The following is a 15,915-nucleotide window of genomic DNA, read 5'->3' as shown; positions in this document are numbered from 1 at the left end:
ACAGAGGTCTGCGAGACCCTTAGAAGTGGTCTGCGAACTCTCAGGGAAAAAAAAATTTCCTTTGATTATTTCCAGGTGGTCCCCCAGGGACCACCAGAGAGGGTGGAGAATGAATGGCCCACAGCCAGCAAAAAAAGCAGTAACCCACAAATCTTCAATATAAACAATAAATCTCTAATAAATCTTCTCTATTTATTACAAATTTAATTGTATTTTTTGTGTGAAGGGGTGGTGGTTGCATGCAAAGCCCATGAGAAGGGTCCAGGGGGTAATTTGTACCTGGGCCCAGGGTCAAAAAGGGGGCCCAGGAGCCAAAGGAGGGCCCCCAGAAATTTCCTGGGATCTTAAATTTTCCAGTCTCTCAGACTTGTTGCTCGCATGGGATGCTAGGTGTGTGGCAGCCTCAAGTCATATGTGCTGGGCCAAGGAGTGAATACATGACACTCCTGAACACTGGGAGGAAACTGGTCTGCTGCAGTAGCTCTTTGGTTTGTGGATCTGCTTACCATGAAGGAGTGTATCAAGGACACAGCTGTGGGACTACAGCTGCTGCAGAAATATGTTTTGGTATACACAGGACACACAGAATAGCTTGACACCCACATACACATTCTCCCTCCCCCTGCAGAGCTTACTGGATCCATAGTAAAACAGGCTCTCTCCCAGTCCAATGAAGAACCAAGCTTCTTCAGCTGGTGGTAGATCCGATCACCTTTTCTGCAAGTAAAGAGATATAGAAAAGCACATTAACTGCTGCATGTCACTAGAGGGCTGGATATGCAACAAGCATCCATAAATGACATTCAGAAAAGGGGCCAGCACAATAACACACTCATTTTTCCATTTCCAGACTGCCTCAATGAATGCTTCGCGGCCGAGGTCGTGACGCGTCTTTCCTTGCTCCTTCCACAGCTTCTTCTCCACCACCACCTGAGTGGCAATGCCAGCGTGGTCACAGCCAGGGTTCCACAAGGTAGTCTCGCCCCTCATCCGGTGCCTGCAAGGCAAAGAGCCTTTCCAGATCATTGCCATTTCCCCAGTGCCACACCCAACCAAGATATAACAACATCAACTTAAAAATTTCTTCATCATAATGCTTTCTTCCCCTTCTACAGATTTTTACTCTGAAATTAATACACTTAATTTTAAAATCTAGCTCATTTTATTCCCAACTCTTACAGTGGGTTACAATAATTAGAACAAATGTATAAACATTTTAAAATGGAATTAAAATACCCCAAATGAAATTAAAAAAAAGGTATATTAGAGTCTAACCTACATGTGTGTACTCAGAAGTGAGTCCCACTCATTCCAATAAGACTTATTCCCTGGCAAATCTGCACAGGATTGTAGCCTTCATGTAATACGAGGTACATACTATTTCTCAGGTAGTTCTGGGAAAAGATACTGACCTAGGTATTAACATATGCCCTTAGATAAATTTCTCAGTTTGCCTTCTACAGAGACTGTTTCTAAGGTCCTTCAAAAAAAAATTTCAAAGGCAGTACCTGTGTGCTCCTCCTGACCACATCACTACTCCTGCTATAGAAGTAGTTCAGAGCTCTACTCCCCTTGACTGTAAGCTACACAGCCCAGTGTGCTCATGAATTGGGATTCTCTCACCAATGAAATGGAGGGCACACTTCACCTGTTAATCTGGATAAGCCCACAAGTAGGGTAAAGTGGCCACAGTCTGAAGGCAAATTATAGCCACTTTGCTGAAGCTAAGCAGGTCTCAGTTTAGCCAATTCCAGGAGGGGAGAATCCTCAGAACCCCACATGTACTACCTCAATGGGAAAAAGGCAGGATGTGGTTGTAATTAATGAATAAGCAAAATACAGGATGTCTCCAAAAATGCACACACATGTGAATGAGCTCTAATTTATACATATTTCATTGTAGAAAATCTGCAACACTCAAACATCTAAGGGAAGCAATTGAAGAGATGTGTGGAACCAGCACACAAGTTGGTAGATGTCTGAAGATACCTTAGGGCGCAATCCCAACCCCTTATGTCAGTGCTTTCCAGCTTTCCATAAGGGCGGTGCAGCTCTGAAGTAAGGGAACAAACATTCCCTTACTTTGAGGAGGCCTCCGTGAGTGACACCTAGCTGCAGGATACAGCACATGTCCCATTGGTACCGCTATGCCAGTGCTGAAAAGCCCTGACATAAGGGGTTAGGACTGCGCCCTTGGTCAGTGATGTCAGTGGTGCATAGACCTATGTACACTTACCTAGAAGTAACCTTCACTGAACCTAGTGGAGCTTACTTCTGAGCCGACATGCTAGGATAGTACTATGAGTGAGAATGACTGAGTGTAGCCTCACCATCGAGTTAGGGAGTCCTGGATAGCGTTGGTTAGGGCGTGGCCAAGATGGAGAGATCCTGTAACATTGGGTGGTGGGATACACATCATGAAGAGACCCTTGGGGTTTGGCTCAGAGACGTTGCAACGCTGGCAGGGAGAGAAAGGTTCAGTGAGGAAAGAGAGCCTTGTCTCTGGTTGTGATGAACCCATGACCCACTCTTTATACCAAAAACAGATCTCCTAGCACTGGGAGAGAGAGGCAGCCAACATTGCTAGGCGCAAACTTATCACCCTTGGGACAAGCACTTTAAAGAGAACTCACTATCCTCAAATGCTTACAGGGCAGTGGATAGAGTGCCAACTTGAGAATGATAACCCCTGGGTTCAGATTCCCACATCAGGCCATTTCTGTCCAGCTTACTGGCTCTGCTCTTCACCTGTGGAGCCTTCCAGGACAAAATGAAGGAGGAACCTGGAAAGAACACCTGAGCACACGTCTTGGTTGATTCTAGGCTGTGCAAAGCAAGGCGAACCATGCGTGGCAAGTATTCCCAAGAGTCTAGTCCAGATTTTTCCACCCAGATGAGCAGAGGCTCCCTGTCAGCAAATGGATCAGGGAAGGAGCAGGCTGGAAAAATGGCAGCTGCATTCTCGTCCTCTTCCATCATTGCAGAACTAACTATTAAATGAAGCAAGGTTGACTGCCGGGTTGCAACTTGGCAATTCTGTGCATTTGCTAACAAGTGCAGAAAGAAACTATGAGTATAGAGAAGGTAAGGACAGTGTAATGGTAAATCATTAGGTGGCCTTAGGATGCCATCACCTCTCAGACTCAGACCCCCACCTGGAGAAAAAAATACTGATCTCCTTATAGAGTTCTTGGAAGGTTAACTAAAATAATGAGTGTGAGGGGCATTACGCAAATGGAAATGTTATGTCAGTGTAAGTATTACGTTTGGGCGCAGGGGGAAGCCTGAAGAAATTTAGTTCATTGATCCCATGTTTTCAGAGGTGACTCCTTCTCATCCATCCTGGGCAAACTAGCAGCTAACCAAATGACCCTGTGAGGTCCCATCTCACAACATTCAAGCCCACACTCACCCCATATTCTGGTTTGAAAAATCCTTGCTTCTCCCACCAGGGGTACCAGGCAGCTTCAACATACTGCGGACTGTAGGAGTCAGGCATTGAGCCAGTCATATCTGGAGGGAGAAAGCAGAAGGGCTGTGAACAAGACAGAGTGGCCTGCTTCTCCCATTCGCCCTTCCATCACCCAGTCTGGGTCAGAAGGGAAGCTGGAAGAAAAGGTTGTTCCTAATTAATGAGTACCATCATTTGCAAGGCTGCCATTGCAATACCTAGTTTTGTATTGGCAACCTTCAGTCTCGAAAGACTATGGTATCGCGCTCTGAAAGGTGATTCTGGCACAGCATCTAGTGTGGCTGAAAAGGCCAATCCGGGAGTGACAATCCCTTCCACACCGGGAGCAAGTGCAGTCTGTCCCTGGTCTGTCTCCCTGGCTATGGGCCTTCCTTCTTTGCCTCTTAGCCTCAGACTGTGGGCAAAGTGTCTCTTCAAACTGGGAAAGGCCATGCTGCACAGCCTGCCTCCAAGTGGGCCGCTCAGAGGCCAGGGTTTCCCACTTGTTGAGGTCCATCCCTAAGGCCTTCAGATCCCTCTTGCAGATGTCCTTGTATCGCAGCTGTGGTCTACCTGTAGGGCGATTTCCTTGCATGAGTTCTCCATAGAGGAGATCCTTTGGGATCCGGCCATCATCCATTCTCACGACATGACCAAGCCAACACAGGCGTCTCTGTTTCAGCAGTGAATACATGCTAGGGATTCCAGCATGTTCTAACTACTATAAGGTACAAATTATTATTTGAAACAAATTATTATTATTGGCAGTGGATGAAATGAAAGGCCTCCAATACAGGAAGGGGATCACAACTCACATAGTTGGGGGTGTATTTTCATGCATATGGCCCTGGCTCTCTCTGTCTCCGGATGAAAAAGGATCTCAAAAAGCCACGCTGGGAAAGCTCCTCTGTACAAGACCCTAGAAAGCTGCTGCCAATCTTAATTAAAAAACTTAAAAATTAAGTTTTTTTAATTATTATGACAGCAACTGTTACCCTGCACATGCTGGATCTCGTCTGATCTTGGATGCTAAGCAGGGTCAGGCCTGGTTAGTACTTGGATGGGAGACCGCCTGGGAATATCGGGTGCTGTAGGCTTCTACCACAGTCTGTCAAGACTGAAGGTTGCCAACCAACCAATTATTATGGGATTAATATTCCACCCTTTGGCCCTTAAAAGGGCTCCAAGCAATAAAATACAGTACAGGTGTGGCCCGGTATCTGAGAGGGTTCTATTCCGGAATGCTCAGGGTTAAGTGAAACTGGAGATAACCGGGGATGCTCCCCACCCTCTGGAGGGGAGGGGGCGAGAGAAGCTGGAGCTAAAAATCGGAAGTAGCATTTTTCGCTATTTTCCATCATCCTGAGGCCCATAGTAGCCACAAATGGTCACGTGCGACCTCTGCAGAGGAAGACCCTCCAGAGGTGAGCCAAGCCCAGCTCCCCTCACCTCCAAAGGGGGCCAGCAGACCCAATCAGTGGATACCCGAAATCGCGGATACGGGATCTGCGGACACAGGGCCCCCCTGTAAAAGTTTTTTTTTTTAAAAATACACTCACAAAAACACATTAAAAGGCAACAAATTAGAACTAAATGCCCGAAAGCAGCAGAGGGAAAAATCTCGACCCAACTCAGATGCCTGGCAACTTCATCAGATCTCAGTCCAGCAGGGCCCTGAGGGGAGGCGAGTCCAACTGGTTGGGGCTGAGACCTAGAAGGACACATCATGTGTCCCCCACCCACAATAGACTCCTGAGGCTCAGGAAAGCACAAAGTTGGACCACACGAAGCACGAAGTTGAGTGTTTGATGACACTAACTGTGTCATCAAACACAGTGAATCAACTGATTCATATGAGTGAGACTACAGTTTATTTAATTCATTCAGTAATGAAAGGCCCAATAGCTAATCCTTTTAGCAGTAATTTAAACCCCATTTTATCATGTCTCAGTGTAAGGAAGCTTCATACATCTTGTGAGCCAGATGTCAAGAACAGGGTAGTGCAAAGAGCTCCAGTCTCTCCCACCCACAAACATTTCACTCACATCCTTCCCCCTCCCCTGCCCACTTCTACAATACCTTTTTTCTCCCCTGGTTGGGTTGGGACATCATAGGTTATAACCCCAAGATCCTTCTTCTCCTTCTTTTCAACCTTTGGCTTCTTCTGCAAAATAGCAGGGGGAAAAGTGTCAGGCAAGTTTATACTGCCATTTTAAACCCCATCCAGCTTTCAAACATATATTTATCACTCCTGCTTGGGGCATTTTGAACAGAATGGTATTTCATGTTGTTGGCATCCTTCAGTCTTGGAAGACTATGGTGTCACGCTCTGAATGGTGGTTCTGGAACAGTGTGTCCTCTCCAGTGCGCGAAGCCTGGGTAAAGTAGGTATGGAGGATAGTCTGTTATCCATGCAGCAAATCCCCCCTCCCCTCTCTGAAATGGTCCAATGGAAAGGCAGAGGCCAATACGGTTGGTTCCAGCGGCGTCGCAGGAGTTGCCAGAACCTGACTGTGTTCAGCCATGAACTGCCTCAGGGACTCCGGCTCCTGATTTTGCCTCGAGGTTGACTCCTGAAGCCTTTTCCATAACTGGATGTAGCCACAAGGCAGTGGAGGTTTGGGATCAGAGTTTTCCTTCTCTCAGATGAGCTGCCTTCCCAGGCTGACGAGTCCCATCTACCCGGTGGCTGTTTAGTTGCCTCTTACAACAAGTACAGCCAAACTGAGGGCCTATTCTTATCCCCAGCCCCCAGGGGAAATTTCATGAATGTTGCAAATAAATTAATACAAGTCATCTGCTCCTACAGCAGAGACAGCTGCATTTCAGAATGTTACCTCACAGTCCCTCTCCAAAATAGTGGCATTTCCCTACCTTGGTGGGGGGTGCTCTTTGTTCAATGAACCAAAAGGTAATCTAATCCAGTCTGCTGCCCATAGAGAGCAGGACCATATTTCATTCCTCAAACCGCAACAAACACTGAGAATAGCCACAAACACTGTGCCCTGCACACAGGGAGCTAATGTATCAGAAAGACGACACTAAAATCTAGGTCTCCAACATACCAGCTTTCAATATGCAGGGAGTTGGGGGGGAGGGGAATTAATGTAATGCCATGCACATTCTTCCATCAGAAATGGTACAGCCCTGCCTTTTGCCTTCACTGAATGTTTGAATCTGCTCTTGCACAACAAGTTTTACCTCCCCCTGTTGCTGCTGCTGGCTCTTTTCTTTCTTCTGCTGAAACTTTTCCAGTTTCTCTTTCTTCTTGGCCTCTTTCTTCAGCTGGGAGGCACTTTTGGGTGGTGGTTCTGTTAGCTCCCTCTGCTCCAGCAACTCCGTCGCAGGATGTGCCACTGACTCTTAGGGATAGGAAATAAACCATTAAATCCATTCTGCCTCACTAACATTGCTTGTTTAATCAGCAGGGGACTTTCATGGAGTTACAGGGAAAAGGTGTGCCAGACCCTCCAACTCTTGCCTGCAAGAACCACACACACACACCCTTCTTAGATAAAGCAGGAGACAATTCAGCTCCTCAGCCAATCTGCTAGGAGGTTGTCAGAACGCAGGCTTGAGCCTTCCCCCTTGTGGCACCACCAGAACTTTCTTCCAGCTGAGGCCTGCCTGTCTTTAAGCGACAGGTAAAAGCAGTTTAGGTTGGCATTCAGCTGCAAGCTAGATGGTTTTCATAATTTGTTCAAATGTATTAAGTTGGTTTTACAGATTCTGCTTCAGACTGCTTTGGGCACTTTTTAGTGAGAGATATTTTTTAAACACAATATATACAAGTATTTCCAAGGCACCCCAGCCTTCTGTATTCTCTCATGTCATCTTGATGCCATCTCTAAATCATTCACTAATTTTCTTAGGCAAGAACTCAGGAATCTTACCTCCTTGCTAACCTGATTAAACAACTAATATGAAATTAATGAATTGACTAAGGTCCCAATCCTATCCAATTTTCCAGTGCCGGTGCTGCTGTACCAATGGGGTATGCACTGCATCCTCTGATGGGGAGGCATTCACAGAGGCCTCCTCAAGGTATGGGAACATTTGTTCCCTTGCCTCAGGGCTGCAATATGGTTGCAGAAAGTTGGATAGGATTTGGCCCTCAATCTACATAGACATAAAACAATACTTCTGAAGAAAAGGCATGCTTTGAAAATAAATACAGTCGGCCCTTTGTATCAGTGAATTCAAAACCCCTGGATTTCACTATCCATGGGTCCAGAACCAGCAGAATTGGCCCAACATGCATCCTCCAGAGGTAACTGGGGCCGTGTTCCAGTCACCTCTGCAGGGCTCTCTGTGGCCTTCAGAAGCCTTAGAAGGTCACTTCTGGTTTTTGGGGGAAAACCTAAAGTGAGATTTTAGATCTATAAAGCCTTCTGAAGCCCAGGGAAGCCTTCCTGGGCCTCAGAAAGCCTGATAAAGGCCTAAAACATCACTTCCTGTTTTCCCCTGAAAACCAGAAGTGACCTTCTAAGGCAGTGTTTTTCAATGTTTGTCTCCTGCCATGCCACTTTGCATGGTTCCCTGCCAAACCAGTTTGCTTGGTAGTATTGGAAGTACCACTGGAAATAACTGGTGATAATGTCATCATCATTAGTTACTTCTGGATTGGGAGACAGGACACGATGCATCAAACATTGGTAAAAGGCTCAGGGTGAATTGGAGGGCTTTTTTGAGTGCATAAATAGTGCACGCTGGAGTTCTGCCCACCAAGCACTGCTGGTCCTGCTGCCAGGTGGCGAGGGTCTGTTTGTCCTGTATGTACCACCAGACATCACCTTGAGTACTACCAGTGGTGCAAGTATGTCTGGTTGAGAAACACTATTCTAAGGCCTCTAGAAGGCCTCAGAACACCACCAGAGATGACAGGAGAACAGTTCCTGTCACCCCCAGAGGACTAAAGGTGCCAAGACCTACGTATTTGATTATCTGCAAGTTTTGGCATCCATGGGGATTCCTGGAACTGAACTCCTGCAGATAACGTGGGACCACTGTAAATGAGCACATCATCTAAAAATATACATGGGTTGCTTTTGGCACTCTCTTAGAAGAGACATTCCTCTTACACAGGTGAAAGAAAGGGAATCTCTCTTCCAAGGTGATATTTGTCACCCATAACTTTTGTACGCAGCATCTTTAAAAATTAATATTTTAAAATACAGTCTTTGTCAGAATAATGTTTAATGATATTTAATATACAAAGGATGATATGAGTTTTTCTGGAAAAACAGATCTCTAACGCAAAACATACAAGGGCAATTTTATTTATATCATCAATTGTATAAACAATTTCCTATAATTTGGTACAGTTATGCAAGCATTTTACCTTGCCATTTGTTTCTTTGTTTTTAATTGGCTAAGGCTGCAATCCTATGTGCTCTTTCCTGGAAATAAGCCCAGCTGAACATAATGGGACTTACTTGTGAATAGACATGCCTAGGGTTGCATTGTAAGTGTTTCAGTCTTATTCCCTTCCAAAGTTCTTTGTTCCCAGCTCATTCTTGGGGTTGGGGGGGTCGGGTGTATGACAGGGTGAGCAATTTACCTTTGGACTCCAGTTTTGGGCCACCCACTCCAGGTGCCTGGTCACACAGCTTCACCGGTCCCAGAACGGCTTGGAATTCTGGCTGGTTAATACAAGTCTCAAACCAACGGGTCACATTGGTGTAAGAAGTGCGGAGAGCTTGATCCAGAACCTAGAAGAAACATTGGGAGAGAGGAGCGAAGGTTAATAAATAGGACTGAGGACATTAAAGTTAGAAGAGACTCCAATGCAATTGGGAAGATGAGGAAAGTAGAATTTGAGAGCCGCTGGTTCATAAAATATGACTCTAAAAGGGCTAAAATATTCAGAGTAACATTTCAAGGAATGTTGCTGATGTTCCTTTATGAAGTCCTCCCGTTTTCTATTAGTAGCTACTGAAAGGCAATCAAAACAACTGGAATGCTCGCAATTTTAAGAAACCAGCTGTTATGAGCAGAATATGCATTGCAATGACAGGAAGGAGCAAGAAAGGGGCTCAAACATCTCAAGGGGAGGTGCAATATAGAACACATGGGCATGCATAATAGGAGTCAGTGGTCAAGTTGGAAATTGTGGGTGCCTGCAGTCCATTTATTCTTGCTTCATAAAACTCAGTGGGAGCCACCAAGAAACAAACCTGCTCCTATTTGCATAGCTGCACCCAGACTCTATGTCTTGGTCACACAAGAGTGTGACAGAGAGCTGGGAATGAGCAGGCATTTTATTAAAAGAATTAGCTGGTTTTCTAAAGAAACTGGATACCAAAAGCAACTTTCAAAAAGGGCAAAACAAGGGTAAATAAAACCACCTAAAGCCTTAAACAAAATTTAGGAAAGAGCAATGTTTCCCTTCAAAATGAAAATTGACTTGAAATGCTGAACACTGCAGTTTCATCCACACACATGTTCGATTTTCCTAGATCAGAGCAGAAGTTCAAACTCAAATTGAATACCCCAAACACATGTAGAAAGATCTAAGGCATACTTGCCTTTTCAAATGTAGAATACTGCTTGACATTATTGCTAGCTTTAAAAATTAGCTCGTGTTTACATATCTAAAATGTCTGCTATTACCACCATCTTTTGACTACATATTTGAATATATTAAATTCTGTAACCTCAGAATTATCTGAGGTTTTCTAAAATTATCTTGGGGGTGCAGAAAAAAAATTTACACTATACATGAGGTATACTGTACATGAATCCCTTAAAGATATAATCAAATTTGGAATTGTTACTGCACCGATATAATGTATACCAGATACTTATAGGCTATATTAAGAAATTCTTAAGAGATGCTCAAGGAGGATATCCTGCTTTAGCGGGGAGGGGGTTGGACTAGTTGACCTTGTTGGTCCCTGCTAAACTCTATGATTCTACAACATGTAAAATACTTAATGCTCCAATTTTCACTCACATATTTGTATGGCAGCAGCAGAGAACAGGCTACTGTCACATCAGCCAAAGTCACAGTCTCTCCAACCAAGTATGTCCGCAGCTTCAGATGATTCTGCAATACCCCAAGGAGCTTCTGGAGCTCTGCCACAGCACGATCCGTCACCTGAGCATGAGGAGAGAGGTCAATAGGAATCACATCAGAACCCTTTGGTGTAACCAATCAATATTTTATCACTTGTTTTAAATCTGCCCTTTTCCAAGGTGTTAAAGCAGCATACATGTATTTATCCATGCTCTCCCCATATTATACACAACACAACCCTGTGAGGTTGGTTAGGCTGACGGTGATTAGCCAAGTGAGCCTCACAGATGAGCAGAGGTTTGAACCTGGATCCAAGTTTGACCTTCCTAATCACTAGATGGCTGGATCCCAGAATAATCCCTCTTAGGTTTGTGTCTGAGGTTAGATTTGAACCAGGTCTTCCTGGTTCACATCTCACACTCTTAAACTTTGTGCTACACACCTGCTACAGTACAGTACAGCAGCACAACCCATATATCTTGTTTCTTACCTGTTTACTTTGTTTGCAGACTCCCAACGCTGAAAAGGCCACTGCACAGGCTGCTGGGGCAATTTCCAACTCAGCATAACTGATCCATTGCCTTATCAAGGCACCTGCTTCTGGGCTTTGCCCTCGCATAACATCTGAAGACAGGAGGTAAGAAACCGCTGCTGGGCCAGACACGTAGACACCTGCTTGGGTTTCCAAAGCTGGGAGTTTGGCTAAGGAGAAGGAAGGGTTCCCCAACTCAGTGTCAGGTGGTAGCTCAACCACTTTGGGCTTTTGATGGCCATAACGGGCTGCGATAAGCACACAGAGGTTCTGGAAGTTATTGGGATCTGGTGAAAGGTACAAGGTGGGCATGGTGAGGAGACAGATTGACCTGAAAACATAGAACAATAAAGTCACTGAGAGGTTGTGCACACAGTATAATCATACAGGACCCCACATAAATTTTCCACACACTGAGTTTCATATCATGGACTGGGCTGCCATACACATTTTGTAATGATATGAAGAAAAGGCCACCATATCTAAAAGCACTTAGACAACCAGGCCTCTGTGCCACATAAACCAGTTAGTCTTTAAGGTGTCAAAGGTTCACCAGCATGCAAGCAGCCAACCACAAACAGGATGTCCACAAACAGGACATGAAGATTCTATGATGTCCAATAACCATTAATCTGTCTGACACTCCTTCAAAATACAAATGAGCCAGGGGTCCAAGTCACGTCTCACAACAGCAAATGCCATAAGACTTATGAACTCAGTGGCTCTCAAACTTTAGTACCAGGACCCTCTTTTTAAAATGGGAATTTGTCAGAACCCACCAGAGGTGATATCATGAACAGAAGTAACATCATCAAGCAGGAAAATTTTTAACAATCCTAGGCTGCAATCCTATCCACACTTACCCAGGAGTAAGTCCCATTTACTATCATTGTTAAAAGCATATACATAATAGCCTGTTCAAAGTACAGATCTGTAATATTTCCCCAAATGCAGCCACACACCAGGATAGCATGAAGTTTTATATTAAAAATAAAATTTTGAAATAAATGGGGACAACCTGAAATTGGCTTGCGACCCACCTACAATCTGAGAAACACTGCTATAAGTTAATCATGCATTCTATGAAGAAACATTTTTTCTGACCTAAACTGATAGCCAATCAGTTTCAGTCAACAACCCCAGGTTCTGTTTCCCTCAATCCACTTACTCCACAGAATGTATAATTTCAGAATTTACCACTGTACATCATACAGCAATGACATACGGACTATATAGTATAGAAACCCCTGCCTTTTAAAAACTCCTAGTTCCATTCAACCCTAGATGCATAGGAACAATGATTTATGATACAATGATTTATGATACAGCAATCCTTTTACCAGTTGTTAGACAGGCAGGCTGACTAAAAATCCATTGACTCACTACAGTTCTCCCCCGGTACACTTTTGATGTGTCTGTCAAAAAATGAAATATAAAACTGCACATCCACAACATTCTATCTTTCTAGAATTTCTCTTTCATGCACAAGCAGATTCCTATATCTGTTGTTATATTTGAGGGGGGGGGAAAAAACCAGGTTTGCTCTTCCTGCTCCATTTCCCTGCCCCAGACATCCAAAGTATGCTCTCTTTTCAAAGACAGCAATCCTGACTTTCAGCAGTTCCTTCCTTGCTCTAAATTATTATTATTACTAGTGCTCCCCACCCAGAGAATGCAGGAGTCCTGGTTCCCAGTTGTGGGTAACCCAGCTCTCCCCCAGGCATTAAGGCAGGAGAGAAGAACAAGGGCAGCAAACAAGAAAAGGAACTGAATATTTGAAGCATAAAAATGTTCCCAGTTTTCTTTTGAATAATTACAGTACAGTATATCTATTTAATAAATATACATCTCTTCTTTCCCCCACTTACATGGGTACCAAACATACCCTGAGAATTCAGAATGGGGGTATTCTGAACATCTGAATGGATAAAACTTTTGAGGATAAAAGAATTCTCAATTCTTTGTACATATCTCTGGTCTGAATTTAGGGACAAAGGTTTGAATGCAGAGACAAATTTGCCTCCTCTTCCTCTCCTACAGGGACTTTCATTCCCCCATAATGCTGTGGGAAACACCCAGAGATTACACCTATAAACCAAATCCAACATCATCCCAAATCAGCTTGAGATACAGCAGACAGAGAAGGGAAAATGCTTACATATGGGAATATCGCTCAACTGTGGGAGAAAGAGAGAAAGTGACAATATTAAGGGGTTGGTGGTGGGTGAGATCCAGGGCTCTCTGAAATGGGAATGGATAGGTGGGGACCCAACGAACATATTATTCTGAAAAGAAGAGGGATCTTGTCAATGGGTGTGAGGCCAGGAGCCAGGAAATTTGGTTTCCCTCAGTAGTAACTGAAGTATGGTGGATCCCGGAGTGGGGTGGTAAATGAAAACCCAGAATGATTTGGTTCGTGATGACAGTTAGGAAACACTACAGGATGTGAATTTGGGGAGAGGAGAACTAGAAGTCGGTACTCCTGGGTTCTTGGGGGCATAAATGAGGTGCTGAAGAGGGACTCTGGCAAACAGGGGGGGCTTAATGGGTTTGGGGGCAAAGCCAGGACTCCTGGGTCTGAGGAAGGGAGGGAGGATCCTCTTACCTGCACCTCCAGCCAGCTGCAATTTCTTCCCACGTGTGACTGTCTTTTGGCAAAAGGACCCCGCCTATAGCCGTTCACAGAAACGCCTGCAACATCAGACAGCTGCAGCAGAGAATGATGGCGCATGACTGGTTTTAATGCTGCATGTGCAGGGTGACCACATGTCACATCCACAAAAGAGGACCAGGCCCCCCAAAATGTAGGATCTCCAAGAAAAAATGTAGGATATGACAAAATGAAAGCTAAAAGCACTCCTATATTGATTTCGTGTGCATTTAAATACTAGATCACTTATTTTTAAATTTAAAACTATATTACATAGAATTTATTACATAGAATTTGTTCATTCCAAGAAGGCTGTGCACTGCCTGCTGAGGACATTTAAGTTCTTTTCCAAGACACAAGGCTAAAAAGAGGATGTGTCCTGGGAAGAGAGGACGTCTGATCACCCCACACATGTGCACGTTTTCAAGGTGCAGAACTGAAGACCATCTGCGCTCTCTGGAAACCCAGAGCTCTCCTCCTTGCCTTTTCAGTCTGCAAGTATCGCTGCCTTCCCATTATTATTTTATGTCATATTTAAGATAATCATGACGGTGGTCATCGGTGCCTCTGGGGGGTCTGCCCTCAGATTGGCGGGCCAATATCAACACACTGACTAGGTGCCATGGGGAGGGTGCTGCCAGGGGGAGTGGATGGTGGCACACCGCCACCCCCCCATCTGGTACCCAGGGATATTTGTACCCCTTGCTCCCCCCCAAGTACACCACTGCCTTAAGCTTCAGAGACTTAGGGCCCAATCCTATCCAATTTTCCAGTGCTGGTGCAGCTGTCCCAATGGGGCATGCACTGTATCCTGTGAGTCACAGAAACCTCCACAGAAGCCTCACAGAGACCTTGGGGATGCATTGTGGCTGCAGTGGTGCTGGAAAGTTGGACAGGATTGGACCCTGAGGTAAAGGAGCAAATGGTCCCTGAGGAAACCTCTGTGACTTCCTCCACAATCACAGGACACACACCCCATTGGCACGGCTGTATCAGCGCTGGACATTTTTCTAGAATTGGACCCTTAAACTATGTGGACCAAGTTACCACGATGACCACTTTCTTTCTTGGAATCATGCCTGCTCTGGCCTTTACCACACTGGTTCTGCTCCCTGGCCCACCATTGACAAAAATGTGGTCTGGAATTGCCTCCTCAGATGGATTAGGCTAGTCCAGTGGTGTCAAACTCGTTTCATACAGAGGGCCGAAGTTAGCATTCAGGGCACCTGCTGAGGGCCGGAAATGATGTCATTAAGGAGAAAGTGACATCATTAAGCAGCTGATGGCCAGAAATCAGCACCTTGCTCTCATATAGAAGTTCATTAACTGCAAATGACAGAAGAGAAAATACGCAAATCTTGATCATACTTCAAGATATGGGAAAGCCCAATTTTCATGTGGGCTGCTGTTTCAGTGGTAACACCTTAGCACTGCTCCACAGCTGAGAACCTGAGGGCCGGATAAAAAGCTTCCAGGGGCTACATCTGGCCCCTGGGCCTTATGTTTGACACCCCTGGGCTAGTCCACTCTCTGGCCACCCTTAGCAGTGTGACCAGATGTCCTCTTTTTCTAGGACATCACCTCTTTTTAAGGCTTGTGTCCTGGAATTTGTGAACTGAAATTTCACAAATTTGTAAACTGAAATTTCCTCCTTTTTTCTGTAAGCTTTAATTTTGTCATGTCCAACAATTTTCTTGGATGTCCTACATTTTGGGGTGCCTTGTCCTCTTTTGTGGTTATGATGACATCTGGTCACCCTGATCCTTAAATGCCAAGTAAAGCCTTTCCTATTCTGGGAAGATTATCCCCCCTCTTCTTTGGGTGATACTTGATATAAAGTTAGCTTATGGACTTATTTCACTTTTATTTTATTCTTTTGAATGAAGTTTAAAAGAATCACTTTTGTTTTATCATTACTTGAATGCATTTTAAGAGAATGTAAACCACTGGATTGCTACTAAGTAAAAGCAAAGTGAGGTATAAATCATCATATTACAAGAGTTTATCATACCTTATGTCGCAAAGGTGGATTTTCACTCAGGCAGCTCCTTAGACAGCCCTAAGCAGGCAAGGGGCCTCTTGTCCTGAGTCGGCAGCCTCCTTCCTGGCTGCAGTGAAGGCCTCTTGGAAACCTAGACAAAAAAAGTCTAGAGTGACACAGAGTGTGAACTTCCGGGAAGGCTAGACCTCAGTGCCGTCCCTTGCACTCTCGCTGTTGTGAGCACATAACGGATGAATAGGCTCCATTCTGGGTTGGAAGGCAG

The 15,915-nt window shown here is 44.8% G+C and overlaps 1 protein-coding gene across 2 annotated transcripts in view; it reads right to left on the bottom strand.

The window, feature by feature from the left end:
- The window catches only part of VARS1 (valyl-tRNA synthetase 1), a 28,958-nt gene extending 13,178 nt beyond the window's left edge, over positions 1 to 15,780 (bottom strand). The window contains exons 1-11 of one of the 2 annotated variants that reach the window (XM_066614652.1): positions 15,663 to 15,780; positions 13,607 to 13,708; positions 10,960 to 11,332; positions 10,407 to 10,550; positions 9,012 to 9,162; positions 6,653 to 6,813; positions 5,531 to 5,615; positions 3,413 to 3,513; positions 2,331 to 2,458; positions 833 to 997; positions 636 to 717 (exon numbers count right to left, since the gene is read on the bottom strand). In XM_066614652.1, coding sequence (XP_066470749.1) covers positions 636 to 717; positions 833 to 997; positions 2,331 to 2,458; positions 3,413 to 3,513; positions 5,531 to 5,615; positions 6,653 to 6,813; positions 9,012 to 9,162; positions 10,407 to 10,550; positions 10,960 to 11,313 — 1,371 coding nt within the window. In that variant the 5' untranslated portion in view covers positions 11,314 to 11,332; positions 13,607 to 13,708; positions 15,663 to 15,780. The remainder of the gene's footprint in view (positions 1 to 635; positions 718 to 832; positions 998 to 2,330; positions 2,459 to 3,412; positions 3,514 to 5,530; positions 5,616 to 6,652; positions 6,814 to 9,011; positions 9,163 to 10,406; positions 10,551 to 10,959; positions 11,333 to 13,606; positions 13,709 to 15,662) is intronic. The other variant, XM_066614653.1, reaches the window with a different exon arrangement.
- Between the last annotated feature and the right edge of the window lie 135 nt (positions 15,781 to 15,915).

The sequence above is a fragment of the Tiliqua scincoides genome, chromosome 2, assembly GCF_035046505.1.
Source record: "Tiliqua scincoides isolate rTilSci1 chromosome 2, rTilSci1.hap2, whole genome shotgun sequence".
Classification (NCBI taxonomy): Eukaryota; Metazoa; Chordata; class Lepidosauria; order Squamata; family Scincidae; genus Tiliqua; species Tiliqua scincoides.
This window is presented reverse-complemented; position numbering and strand designations above follow the sequence as displayed.